The sequence below is a fragment of the Cololabis saira genome, chromosome 4, assembly GCF_033807715.1.
Source record: "Cololabis saira isolate AMF1-May2022 chromosome 4, fColSai1.1, whole genome shotgun sequence".
NCBI lineage: Eukaryota > Metazoa > Chordata > Actinopteri > Beloniformes > Belonidae > Cololabis > Cololabis saira.
Window position 1 is genome coordinate 49184415 of NC_084590.1, and position 14560 is coordinate 49198974.

The following is a 14560-nucleotide window of genomic DNA, read 5'->3' on the forward strand; positions in this document are numbered from 1 at the left end:
AGACGGTGATTCTGCAGAACTGCGGCAGTAAATCCCTTATAAAGAGTGGCGCGCCGACGAGGAGCGCCACTCTTTGATAGGGATTTAATATGAACCCAAACCATTAATAATCATTATTTTCTCCATATACCGCTCCCTGGCTTCCTTGTTTAAGGTATCCCGGTAAATTCCAGTTCCTTTCCAGCAGTTTAACATATTTTTTTGCGTTCCGTCTGTTCACTTGGTAAACAGAAAAGTAGTTTTGAAAGTCCGTCCCGTCTTCATTTGCTATCAAAACAAATGCAGCGACGGGACAGGAGTTTTCCGGCAGTACGCGCTGGTGCTCATGGGAAACGTAGTGTTCTTTCTGGTAAAACACTACCGCTTTGGTCCAAAAGATGCCGCCAAACTCAGAAAAGCTGAAAGTTACGTTGTGCTGCTTTAACTTTACAAACTCAAAAAATGTTTGTACGTTCATATCATTTTTTGGTATATACCGTACAAATGCACAAATGTGTGGAAAAAACTACATCTGATATTTTGATAGCAAAGAAGCAGTTTTTGGAGATCACAAACTTAAAAGACGTATCTCTGAACTCACTTTTGGTGTCTGATTTTGTTTCTCTTCCAGTTTCCAGCAGCTCAGCCGATTCAAACAGGGAATTCTTTGACATGGTTTGTAAATTTTCTTTTTATTTTTTGCTTGTGTGGGGGGTTTGGGGGGGGGGGGGGTTCTGTATGGAAGTCAATAACCACTCTTCTCTCTATTCTTTAATTTTGTTCAACTCCAGTTAAAACCAACAACTGGGTCGACTGGTTTGTTTTGATCATTGTTTCAGTTGTAATCACACAATCTCTTTATTGATTGCTTGAATGTTTTTTTTCTAATTGAAGAATCAAAAGGAGGTCAAACCTGGAGACCTGATCCAGATCTATTGTGGTTGGTTTCACCACTGGGGTGTTTATGTTGGTGATGGAAACGTCGTTCACTTCGTAACACCCGGTGAGTTTCCTCGTTCCTCCAACATGTCAGACTGAAACAAAACCAAACCACGTTTCAGGTTGTTCTCTCTGCTCAACGGTGTGAATCAGCAACAGAGCAGACGTAGAAACATATACATATAGCTCTATACACCAACTCCGATGCTTGCAGTTAGTTCAAAACTCAGCCGCTCGACTCCTCACTTGCACAAAGAAGCGAGATCACATCACCCCGGTCCTTGCATCACTCCACTGGCTCCCCATCCGCTACCGTATTCACTTCAAACTTCTCCTAATCGCTTACAAGTCCCTCCACGGCCTGGCCCCCATATACCTGTCTGAGATTCTCCACCTCCACATCCCATCTAGAGCACTCCGGTCAGCCAACCAGCTGGTGGTGGAAGTGCCCAGGACCAGGCCTAAACCAGGGGGGACAGAGCCTTCGCTGTGGCCCCCAGACTCTGGAACTCCCTTCCCTTACACATCCGGGGGGCCCAGTCTTTACATATTTTTAAATCTCAGTTAAAGACCCACCTTTTTTCCCTTGCTTTTAATTAGTGTCTTTTGTATTGTCTTATTCAGATTTGGTCTCTTAGCCCTTTTCTAGTCCCTTTTTTATGTCTTTTTAAAAGCATTTTTCTGTGAAGCACCTTGGTTGCGGCTCAGCCGTTTGTTTATGTGCTATATAAATCAAATTTGACTTGACTTGACTTGACCATGTCAGCATCTTTAGGTGTCAGCATCATCTCAGTGAGCTGCAGCTGAAACACTTTTCTTCCTGGTTCATCCTTTTAGGGGAACGTTCAAGCTCCATCGGCTCCATGATGTTCATGAACTTGATGAGCTACATTGGTGTTGGTGTTAGTGTTGATGGCAAAGTGTTGAAAGAGAAGCTGCAGGACGTGGTGAAGAAGGACAGGTGGAAAATCAACAATTTCCTGGATAAAATATACAAACCTCGTCCAGCTGATGTTATCGTGGAGCAGGCCTGTTCACTGGTGGATACAAACCGGCAGTTCAACCTGGTGATCTACAACACTAAACAGTTCGCCACTGAGATGCGCTACGGCAAGCCTGGGAGTCGGCAGGTACGTTAAAACATGTTTCTCCTGGTGGTTTGTGTTAGAGAGGGTCCGGGTGGAACCCTGGACCTTTAACAGGACTGAGCTCCTCCTCGTCCTCTCAGCCGTCTCCTCCATGACGGTGTCACACTCATAAAGATCCAGAGATTTAGATCAGCAGACGTGGTTCCAGCACCACTCTGGTCTGCTGCCTCTTATCTTCACATGAAGAGAAGGGCCGGGTTTCCCAGATCCAACCTCTCTTAAGGATTTAAGAGAGGTTCAAAGAAGGTTTCAACTAAGAGAGAACCCTAAGATACGGGTGTTTCCCAGATGACTTCTTAACACCGTTCTTTAGTTTCGCTCTTTCAGAAGCTCTTTGGAGGAGCTGTCCGGTTCTGAAACCAAATCAATCGATGCCAGGCAAATCGATCACCGATCACTATCAGCGCATTTTCACACGCAGCACTGCTACCTAACGGGTTAATTCCCTGCTGCCTGTGCGTTATAATGAAAAATTAAGAGGATAAATATAATTCAATGACCCTTTTTCATCCAAACGGTGCGTTACTCCGTTATTTCTGGCTACAGTGAGGCTTTTTTTCCCCACACGCAGAGACCGGGAGGAAACGTGGTGGGCGTGTGTGTGCGTTCAAAAACATGAGCCAAGAGAAGGCGAGTTTCGCAAATCGCAACGTGGAATTACAGCAATCCCTGGTTTTTCGCAGGGGTTATGTTCCAAAAAGAACCCGTGATAAGTGAAATTCTTTTTACAATTATAGAGGGCTTCTAATTGCGGAGATCAGCACCGCCTCGCACGTATTCCACTGCTCTTCTGATGCTGCTGCATCCCGACTCGCGCTGCAGCGTCTTTTTATCCTAAACCCCGCGGTGCAGGAGGGTTTTTTCAAGAGAAGAAAATAGTTATGGGTCGTTGTCTTCGCTCTTTTTTCTTCTGGGCAAAAAGATTCTTTAATATAAACCGACACCATTGATTATATTTGAGACTGTAATGAACGATTCATCAAAGGCTCCTGTTCTTCAGCTGCTGCTTCCCTGTCATCACATGTAGGTGCTCGGGTACGGCGCAGGAGGATCGGTGTCACGGCTGCCTGGACAGCCCGGTCCGACAGCACGTCCAGGGGATTGAAGTGCTGACGCACGAATGCGTTCATAAAAACAGTTCTGCTTCGCGCACAGCGACGCGGTTGATTTGCAGAGAGAACATGCTGTATAGCAGCCAAATTATCAAATAAATGATATTCATGATGATCGTTTTATTTGTGCGTAATGCATAAAGCATATACAGGAACACACTTGTTATTCCTTATTTTTCCTTTTTTTCCCCCTTTGCTGTCACCAATAAATGCTAAACAATATAAATCTAAAGTATAAAATAAATCAAAATTTGTGCGGGGTGCATTGTTTTAATATCTCATTGCTTGGTGTGATATTGATTTGCCTGACGCGGCTGGATCTGTGAGTCTTTGTTCACTAAGATGGTTGTAAAGACTGGGTCAGCAGCATCTTTCATTTCCTTCTTAATGAAAGAGATACTTAAGCTAAGAGCAACTCTGGGAAACGCGATTTTCTTTCACAGGCTCCTTAAGAAGGTTTGAAAGAAGTCTTTCGCTGTTAAGAACTACTTCACTGATCTGGGAAACCCGGCCAAGATGTGTTGCACATAAATGTTCAGAGTTGTGGATCGTTTCTGAAGTACATCAATCATCTTTTCTATGTGTAAAACATGTTCTTGTTCCTCCTGCAGATGACGGCCGGAGCTACAGGAGTAGCAGTAGGAGTAGGATTAGTAGGATTAGGACTTGCAGCAGGGGTAGCAGGAGCAGAAGGAGTAGTAGGAGTAGCAGCAGCAGCTGCAGCTGTGTGGATTGCAGCTTGGGCACTGAATAGGAGGTAAATGTGCTCGAAACGTAACGACGATTGATGTGCTAAATGAATCTGCACTAGGGAGCAAAAGTGTGCATCTCCTCTCTTGTTTTTTCCTGCATCTATGTTTTGAGACCAGCACCTGTTGAGATATTGGATGTGTGCGACCTATTTCACCCTTTGTTCCAGCTCTGGGACTTTAGGCAGTAAAATCTATGAAAAAGTAACTTGCATATCAATCCATGATTCATATTTCATAAAGTTTGGTCAAATCCACACGACCTAGAAATGAAGGTGCCGGTTCAGACAAGTTAATCAATAATGTTCTTATCTCAACTGAAGATGAGCATGATGTAAATGTCAAAGAAATCAAATAGTTCATATGATGTAAACAGGAATATGATTGAGGCTGATCTGATGAATCAATAATCAAATTCTTACAATTAAAATGAATCCTTTGTTTCTTTGTTTTGTTTCATGAAAGTATTTCAACTTAGTTTTTACACAAACCTTTAGATGTTCATTGATGCTGGATTTCTTTATCATGACAATGAATATGTGTCCATGTATTTCAGTCCTGATTACCGCTGATTCCTGAATCTGAAGATTCAAGATTAAAGATCATTTCTGATCACATAGATAGACGGATAGACAGACACTAAACCAATGTGTTTTAATTGTCTCCAAATATCATTCTATAAAGTATAAACCAGGTGTTAGATACCAGGCAGGAATGAAGCCCCCATTGATCCTGTAGTTTGTTGTGCTGGTCTGCCCCCCCTCCGGTTCTCTTCTGTGCATGTTTGCCGGCCAGAGTTTCCGTAGCTGCATGCTGACCTGCAGTTCCCCCCTCTGATCATCCCACTTCTGACCTGCAGTCCCCCTCTGATCATCCCACTGCTGCTTCAACCTGCAGTCCCCCCTCTGATCATCCCACTGCTGACCTGCAGTTCCCCCCCTGATCATCCCACTTCTGACCTGCAGTCCCCCTCTGATCATCCCACTGCTGCTTCAACCTGCAGTCCCCCCTCTGATCATCCCACTGCTGACCTGCAGTCCCCCCCCCCTGATCATCCCACTGCTGACCTGCAGTCCCCCCTCTGATCATCCCACTGCTGACCTGCAGTCCCCCCTCTGATCATCCCACTGCTGCTTCCACCTGCAGTCCCCCCTCTGATCCTCCCACTGCTGACCTGCAGTCCTCCCTCTGATCATCCCACTGCTGACCTGCAGTCCTCCCTCTGATCCTCCCACTGCTGACCTGCAGTCCTCCCTCTGATCATCCCACTGCTGACCTGCAGTCCTCCCTCTGATCATCCCACTGCTGACCTGCAGTTCCTCCTCTGATCATCCCACTGCTGACCTGCAGTTCCCCCCTCTGATCATCCCACTGCTGCTTCCACCTGTCTGTGTGGATGTCTGGTAGAATTAAAGGTTGAATTAAAGAGTGGATGTGGCGGAATTTTCTTCAATTAAATGAATACAAAACAGAAATAAAAGTTTTTGAAGCTGAGAAAGAAAGACAGTCAGCCTGTATGATCTCATCCTTCCCTGCATCACAAACATCACCCCCAGTTCGTCCAAACTTCACACAAAATACCATGGGCTATTGATTTTATTACGTTAATTATTTGCAGTTGTCTATATTAGTATAAAGGAGGTTACAAACATCTCTGATTGTACTCTATTACAAAGTGGACGATGCCGAAGTGAGAGAAAAGTGGCTGTAAAGACTTCACCTTTAGTAGTGGCCACGCCCACTTAGGAGACAGGAAGTGAGGTCAGAGGGGCGGCCACGCCCACTTAGGAGACAGGAAGTGAGGTCAGAGGGGCGGCCACGCCCACTTAGGAGACCAGAAGTGTATACCATTTCATACCATTGGCAGTAACGGTAATGCGCTATTTCTGTATAGAGGATCTTTGCCCGCACTTCTCAATATTAGCCTCTGGCGTACCGGGACCAGGACTTCTCATGAGCTCATAGTACTCTGTTCTCTCCTTGCGATTTGGCTACAGTGGCGTCGCCACAACGCGACTGCCCCTCGCAAGATGTTCACTCGTAAAGCCTGATTTATGGTTCCGCGTTACACCAACGTAGAGCCTACGACGTAGGGTACGCGGCGTCGCACAACGTACGTGTGCGTCGCCGGGTAACCTACGCCGTGTATGTGTATGCATATATATATGTTTATATATTAAATATAGTAATAATGCACATATATATGCCTTAGGTTTTTACCGGCATGGTATCAACCATTAATATGTGTGCAGTACTGGAGATGAGGGGTGATGAGGGGGGATGGCATCCCCCCTGAAATAAAAACGGTCCAAATCATCCCCCCTGTAAAACTGCCATCCCTCCTTTCCATCCCTTATGTCATTTCATCAATGAATGTGGTTTTACTGCTATTTCAACATTTAGAGTCATCACCAGAAAAATAACACCAGAAAAATAACTTATTTGACAATTTTTACCTGTTTCAAGTAAATTTTCACTTGAAATAAGTAGAAAAATCTGCCAGTGGGACAAGATTTATCTTCTTATTCCAAGCAAAAAAATCGTGTTCCACTGGCAGATTTGTCTGCTAATTTTAAGTGAAAATCTACTTGAAACAGGTGAAAATTGTTGTTTTTTCCAGTGATGAGTCTTGTTTTAAGTGTAATGAGATTTATTTTACTAAAATGAGACATTTTAACTAGAAATATGTATTGTATGTATGTATTTGTATTCTGTTTTTTTCCTTTTTTTTATCATGCATGTTCAAAATAAAATCTTCAAATCAAATCAAATGTAGGTGTGTATGTATGTATATGTGTAGGTATGTGTATGTATTATTGTATTATTGCTTATATAAATACTGTATGGAAAGATGTTAATTAATGACATTGCACTAGTTTATAAAAGCTAACATTTTTGGTGAAAAGGGAAGGCGTCATTAGCTCAGGCTTCAGTCTACACCTTTTGGTCCTTGGTTTTTAGTTAAAATTGTATATAAACACACATATATTGTTAAATAATTGTAATAATTGTTAAATAATACACAACATAGCATAGCATAACAAAACAGAACAGGTGTATTTTTTTTTTTCAATGATGTCCGAGTGATGTTTGGGTCACAGTTTGTTGCACTTTATCCATACATTGTTTGTATTGCTTTTATGTTTTTATACTGTGCTTTTTATACTTATTTATTCCTCTTATTTTGATTGCTTCCCTTGCACTTTGGTCTCATTGTATCTCATTGTAACCTAAGCACAAAGACAATAAAGTCTATTCTATTCTATTCTATTCTATCCTATTCTATATATATATATATATATATATATATATATATATATATATATATATATATATATATATATATATATATATATATATATATATATATATATATATATATATATATATATATATATATATATATATATATATATATATAGGACAAGAAAACAGGATAAACAGGATAAAGAACAGGATAAAAAAACAAGATTAAATAAAATAAAAATAAAATAATCATAGGGGTTGACATTTCAACAAAAGTGCTTCCGCGTATAAATAACACAAGATTGTAACTTAAAGAGCAAGAGACTTTGACATGGTTTCATATAAATCACTTATAGACTGATTTTCTTCTGATAGAACCTTTATGGATGTTATAGCCTATCATTTTTTATTTCATTTTTAAAACAGACGATGGGTTTGCTGTTTTTCCATTTATTTTTTATGTATTTGATATTTTCCCATAATGAGAATTATGTTCACCATCTTGGAACCTTCTTTGACAGACCGTCGTATAAATCATGACCTGAAACTTGCTAAACAAAGAGTTGATCCCAATATTTAACCAGCGATAAACATATTGCCAGAAAAGCATTTTGACCGAACAAGAAAAGAATAAGTGTTCATTTGTTTCGTGTTCTGTTTTACAAAATACACAAAGATCTACTTCCAAATTGAACCTTCTCCTTAGGGTTTCAGCAGCAGATAAATATTGTTTATTATTTTAAACTGAATTTCTTTAAACTGAGAGCAGCGTCATCCGCAGCCCGGCGTGCGTGATGACGTCAGACGTACCGCGGTGTTAACCAATCAGCGTCCTCCAGGCCAATTGTGCGTGATGACGTCAGACGCACCGCGGTACTAACCAATCAGCGTCCTCCAGGTCTCCGTAGCTGTAGCGGAAACAAACATGGCGGCCACGCGGAGCGGGAAGAACGGACTGCTGGACAAAGTAAGAATTAAACCCGTTAAACCGGTCCGGACCGGCTTTAAATTAACCTGTAATAGAAATAAAAGTCTTTAACAGAGCGGATTTAAATATAAACCTTCAGTTTCTGCTGCTGCTGCGTTTAAATCCCACCGGTTTTATTCCGGCCTGCAGCTGCTACACTCGCCTTTTATTATTATTATTAATTATTTATTTATTAAGATCCAGACAAGCCCGTTTAAACTAGACTAGATGAATAAATGTGCTGTTTTATTCAGTTTCACGGATGTAGTCTCTGTTTCCGGGTTGAAGACCCAACCAAACCCCGTTTACAAATATATTTAAAATGTTTAATATAAAATACAAACCCCCTCAAACACAATTAAATAATTGTAATATTTTAATATTTTTCCATTTTAATTCTACAATTCGGCGTTAGTTTGGAGTCACAGGGTCACGTGACCTGATTTATTTAATTTAACAAACTTGAGCTACGTTGATGCAGCATTTATATATATATATATATATATATATATATATATATATATATATATATATATATATATAGTTTATTAATACATTTTTTAATATATTTCTTTGGATATTTATGCATTTTTAATATATCATATATATTTTATTATTAGGCTCGCTTACGTTCTAACTTGTCTGCATATTAATGGTTAATACCTTGTTGGTAAAAACCTGATATATATATATATATATATATATATATATATATATATATATATATATATGCGCATTTTTAATATTTAATATATATCATATATTTTATTAATACATATATTTTTTTTTAACCTATTTATATTTATAATATATTTTATTTGACCTTTTAATATATATATATATTTTAATATACGTTCCGTCTGATACTACAATGCAGCGTTGGTATCATAGTACATGATCGCGGAATTATTATATTTGGATTTAAAATCAGAATAAACCAGCCACTTACTTAGGAATTAAGTTTAATTCAGAATGGCCATTTTCATTCAGAATTAGATGTTTACACGGTAATTTTTGCTCATTTTAAATCTGATTTAATCTTAATTCTGAATGAAACCTCCCACGTAAACGCTGCTCTGTGTTTCAGTGGCGGATCGACGAGAAGCCGGTGAAGATCGATAAGTGGGACGGAGCGGCGGTGAAGAACGCTCTGGACGACGCCGCCAAGAAGGTTCGTCCATCGTCCTGGAAAACGCTGGAATTGAATGTTGTGTTTTCAAGGCCTGAAAAGTGCTGGAAATTATAACAGACTGTATAGTTTAGTTATTACACGGAGAAATAAAACCAGTAAGATGAAACATAACTAGATATTAGGCACGATACAATGTACATAATTGTGATAAAACGCTGTAAAAATAATTCTGAGTATATATATTCCTGTAGATATTTTACCACAGCGATTAAGATGCTTGAAGATTTAGAAAATGACCCTTGAAAGTGCTTGAATTTGAACTTGAAAAATGTGTATAAACCCTGGATTAATCTTACACTGCAAAAACTCAAAATCTTAACAAGAATATTTGTCTTATTTCTAGTTAAAATGTCTCATTTTTAGTCAAAAAAAATCTCATTAAACTTAAAACAAGACTCATCACTGGAAAAAACAACAATTTTCACCTGTTTCAAGTAGATTTTCACTTGAAATAAGTAGAAAAATCTGCCAGTGGAACAAGAGAAGATAAATCTTGTTCCACTGACAGATTTTTCTACTTATTTCAAGTGAAAATTAACCTGAAACAGGTGAAAATTGTGAAATAACAAGTTATTTTTCTGGTGATGACTCTTGTTTTAAGTGTAATGAGATTTTTTGACTAAAAACGAAACATTTTAACTGGAAATAAGACAAAAACTCCTGGTAAGATTTTGAGTTTTTAATGACCCTTTAAAGTGCTTGAATTTGACCTTGAAAACTGTGTAGGAACCCTGTTAGTCCGACCCGGGTCACGTGACCCCCGAGCCCTCGGTTCCCGTGGGTTCCCGGGTCACGTGACCCCCCAAGCCCCGCTCCCCAGTCACCCCCCCCCTCCCCCTCCTGCAGGTTCTGCTGGAGAAGTTCCAGTACGTGGAGAACTTTGGTCTGGTGGACGGGAGACTCGTCATCTGCACCGTGTCCTGTCTGTTCGCCATGCTGGCTCTGGTCTGGGACTTCCTGCACCCCTTCCCCGAGTCCAGACCGGTCCTGGCCTGCTGTGTGATCTCATATCCTTTACTAGGGGGGGGGTAGACCTGGTCCTGGACCTGGTCCTGGTCCTGGTCCTGGACCTGGACCTGGTCCTGGACCTGGTCCTGGTCGTGTGAGAAACTTTCAAATGTCTGATCAGCTTTGTTTTGTTGTAATTCTTTTCTAACATTCTCCTCGGGGAATCTCCTTTGCACAAAGCTCGCAAACTGCAAATGTGTCGTCCTATTGGGTCGTTGTAAAACTCCCATGGCGGTGACGCCATTTTCAGTGTTGATGTTTGGTAGAGATGGCCACGCCCCTTTCACGGACGGCCACGCCCCCTCAGGACACCCAGGTCTGGGGTTTGGGGACGTTGTCGTAAACGTCATCTGATCGGCTGCTTTGAACTATTATTTTTACCGATAGGGCTGTTATCGGGCGATACCGATTGGTTGCCGATCGATCGGTGCATCTCTAGGTTCAGGTCTACTGGTTTACTGAGGTCCAGGTTTACTGGGGTTCTGGGTTCTGGGTTCTGGGTTGTGGTTTTTTCCGTGTTCCCCATTGTTGGTGGTCTTTCTGACCCCCCACCACCTACTTCATCATGATGGGGCTCCTGACTCTACTGGGTTCAGGTCTATCTGGTCTGGGGTCCAGGTCTACTAGGGGCTAGTGTATCTGGTTGTGGTTTTGATTCTGGTTGAGTTTTTCCTTGACCCCCCCCACCTACTTCATCATGATGGGGGTCCTGACTCTACTGGGGTCTAGGTCTACCTGGTCTAGGGTCGGGTCTGGGGTAGTTCTGGTTCAGGTCTAGGGTTGTGGTCCTGGTTCTGGTCGTGGTTCAGTTTTTCCTTGACCCCCCCCACCTACTTCATCATGATGGGGGTCCTGACTCTCTACACGTCGTACCAGGAGAAGAACATCTTCCTGGTGGCTCTGGACCGGGACCCGGCAGGTCTGGACCCGGACCACGTCTGGAGACTGGCCTCGTCCCTAAAGAGGTACCGCATTGCATTCTGGGAGAGGGGAGGGCACGCCGCACTGCATTCTGGGAGGGGGGGGGGGCAACGGCGTAGGCTCTGCGTTGGTTTAACGCGGAACCTTAAATCAGGCTTTAGTCTTCTGGACAAAAATGCTTATTAGTTTTAGTCAAATTTTAGTAATTTCTATATGTGATAGTTTTAGGGCCTGTCCCAATACTCCCACTACCCCTCGTTTTCATCCCTATCCTTAAATTTTACGCGAGGATAGTGGTGTCCCAATTCCTCTTTCCACCTAGGTTGAGTGAAGAAAACTAGTGTAGTGGCTGAATCTGTCCCTACGTAGCGAGTGTTTTCAGATCCTCACTAGCTGATCTAGGGATCAAAAAATTACCCAGAATGCTTTTTGTCGTCATTTGCGAACTGAATAAAAAAAAAAAAACATGGCAGACATTTCTTATTTTTTAGTGAATAAAATCAATATTTTGAGTTAGTTTCTGCATAAAAATGCGTTTTGATTATATTTTTAGCAAGAAATATATATATAGGGGGAGTATTGGGACAGGCCCCTGGAAAGATTTCACGTGCCCTAAAATCTGTCCCTTCTTTTTTAGGGGTAGTGAAGAAAAGTAGGGGGAGTATTGGGATAGGGCCTTAGTCCAGTTTTAGTTTAGTTTAAAGAAAAGATAAAAAAAAGTATTTTCACCGATATTTTTTTTTTTTATATATATCTTTTTATTTCACAATAAATTTCACATTTTCACATGCATGATTTCTATTATACCCACATTCCTACCCTCCCCATAATTACCCTAGGGAAAAAAAAAACATACATTAAGGGAGAACAAAATTAAATAAATATTAAAATAAATAAATAAAAAAAATATATAATGGCAGCAACAGCGATATCAAACTATAAATATATGCATACATACATACATACAAACATACAAACATATAAGGCACAAGTTCGAAAATAAAGATACTCATTGGTCCCCTTAGTTTTGAAAATAATGGAAACCAAAATTCTTGAAAAATATGAGCACGGTTGTATTTTTCTAAAGTAAATTTTTCCAATGGTAAAAAAACTGAAATTTGATCCAAAAAAAACTTGAAAGTTGGAGGGGAATCATCTTTCCAAAGTAAAAGTATGCATTTCTTAGCGTATGTGATCATAATTAATATCCTGCTTTTTTTCCGGTCTAACTGAAGATCCAGTGTGTCATTTAATAAATACAAATTGGAGCTTTACTCAAAATTAATTTCTAATACTGATTGTGTGAAGGAATGAATTGATTTCCAGAAACTTATTAAAAGATCACATTCCCAAAACATATGTACAAATGTTCCATCGATTCTTTTACATCTTGGACATTTTGAAGAGAAATCCTTTGAAATTTTGTGCATTTTAATTGGAGTTAAATACAGTTTGGGAATAAATTTAAAATTAGCCTCTTTAATTTTATTACTAGTAAAAGGAAAATGTATTTTTTCACATATATTTAACCAAGTATTTTCTTCAAAGACCATCCCCAACTCCTTCTCCCATATCTTCACTAAAGTTTGGAAAGATGACAAACCTCCTCGTGATAAAATATTATAAAACTCACGGATCTTTCCTTTAATTGTGTCTGAAGTTATAAATATGTCCTCTATTTCAGATAATCCAAGTCAAATTTTATTTGCTTTGATAAGTGATTGAACAATGCTCCGTATTTGTAAATATTTAAAAAAGTGTGTTTTTCACCGATATTTAAAATAATAAAGGTATATTCTGTAATTATTGATGGCGACCTCTGACCCCCCCGTGACCTCTGACCCCTGTCCCCCAGGTTTGACGACCAGTACTCCCTGCGTGTCTCCTTCACCGACGGCCGGACCCGGAGCTGCCGGGAGTCCGAGTTCAGCAGCTCCGTGGCCTCGTTCTTCGACGAGGCCGGGACTCTGGTGATGGACGCCTTCGAGAAGAGCGTGTCCCGCCTGCACGACTCGCTGGCCGCCGACAAGAAGACCAAGTAGAGGGAGGAGGCGGGGCCTGACCTGGGGGCGGGGCCTAACCTGGGCAACGCCCACGACAGGCGGTTCCCTGGTTTCAGTTTGACCTCCGACATCAGCAGGAGTTTCTCCACCTCCGTCAGGGGGCGGGGAAACTCCGCCCCCTGACGGAGGCGGAGTTTCCCCGCCCCCTGACGGAGGCGGAGTTTCCCCGCCCCCTAGCGGAGGCGGAGTTTCCCCGCCCCCTAACGGAGGCGGAGTTTCCCCGCCCCCTGACGGAGGCGGAGTTTCCCCGCCCCCTGACGGAGGCGGAGTTTCCCCGCCCCCTGACGGAGGCGGAGTTTCCCCGCCCCCTGACGGAGGCGGAGTTTCCCCGCCCCCTAAAGGGGGCGGAGCCTCTGCTGATGTAATGAGACCAACTGAAACCAGTGAACAGGAATCTGTTCTGATTTGTTTCCCCTTCAAAGACCGGTATGATGTCATCAGTGGGCGGAGCCTAATCCAAACTGAAGGGAAATGTTTTTCTTTTTTTTACTTATTTTATCTGTTTTTGTTTCTGGAGTCAGAAGTTTTTCACCTGGAGACGTTTGATCCGGTTTTGATTCGCCTGACGCCCCACAGCAAGAATCTGGACTGAATATTGATCTTTTATTTTGAAAGTTTTTTTTATTTCCTGTGTAAGTTCTGTTGGTGGAAACTATTAAAAACACAAGCTGTTACAAAAACCTGAGTGTGTGTGCAGTTCCTGGTCCGGCCAGCAGGGGGAGCTGCTGCCCAACATTAAAAGCAGCAAGACACACTTAAACAGTAAATAACAAATAAAATGAAGTATTTAATTTAAGAGTATACAGTGATAAGAAAAGAGGTAAAATAATAAAAAGCACAAGATGTTAAAGGGCAGTAGATCCAGCAGTCAGTATTTAATTTAAGAGTAGCTTCAGTAAACAGTAATGTTTTTAGGCCTGATTTAAAAACTAAAATCTTGAATCAGAAACGAGGAACTAAACCAACAAATGAACCAATAAAGTTAAAAACGAGAAAAATAAGCCACTTGTGGATAAAACATTAAAACAAGCTGCTGCTGGTAAATAAAAACTAAAATCCTGAGCCAGAAACTAAAACAACCAATTGTATTATGAACCTTAATTTTAAACAGCTGACCATTAAACTCTGAAAAGTATCTGTTTGTAAAACTGGAACAATCTAGATGAGGACATGGAAATGTGCATTAACTCAAAACTATTTAAAAATAAGGACAAACAAACACTCTTGGCAGCTACA

The 14560-nt window shown here is 41.0% G+C and overlaps 1 protein-coding gene across 1 annotated transcript; it reads left to right on the forward strand.

The window, feature by feature from the left end:
* Positions 1-8043: 8043 nt before the first annotated feature.
* Positions 8044-14004, forward strand: spcs2 (signal peptidase complex subunit 2). The gene is made up of 5 exons (XM_061720016.1): positions 8044-8140; positions 9228-9311; positions 10179-10338; positions 11170-11305; positions 13117-14004. The coding sequence occupies exons 1-5, from the start codon at positions 8099-8101 to the stop codon at positions 13301-13303; spliced, it is 609 nt and encodes a 202-aa protein (XP_061576000.1). The 5' UTR covers positions 8044-8098; the 3' UTR covers positions 13304-14004.
* The last annotated feature ends 556 nt before the right edge of the window (positions 14005-14560 follow it).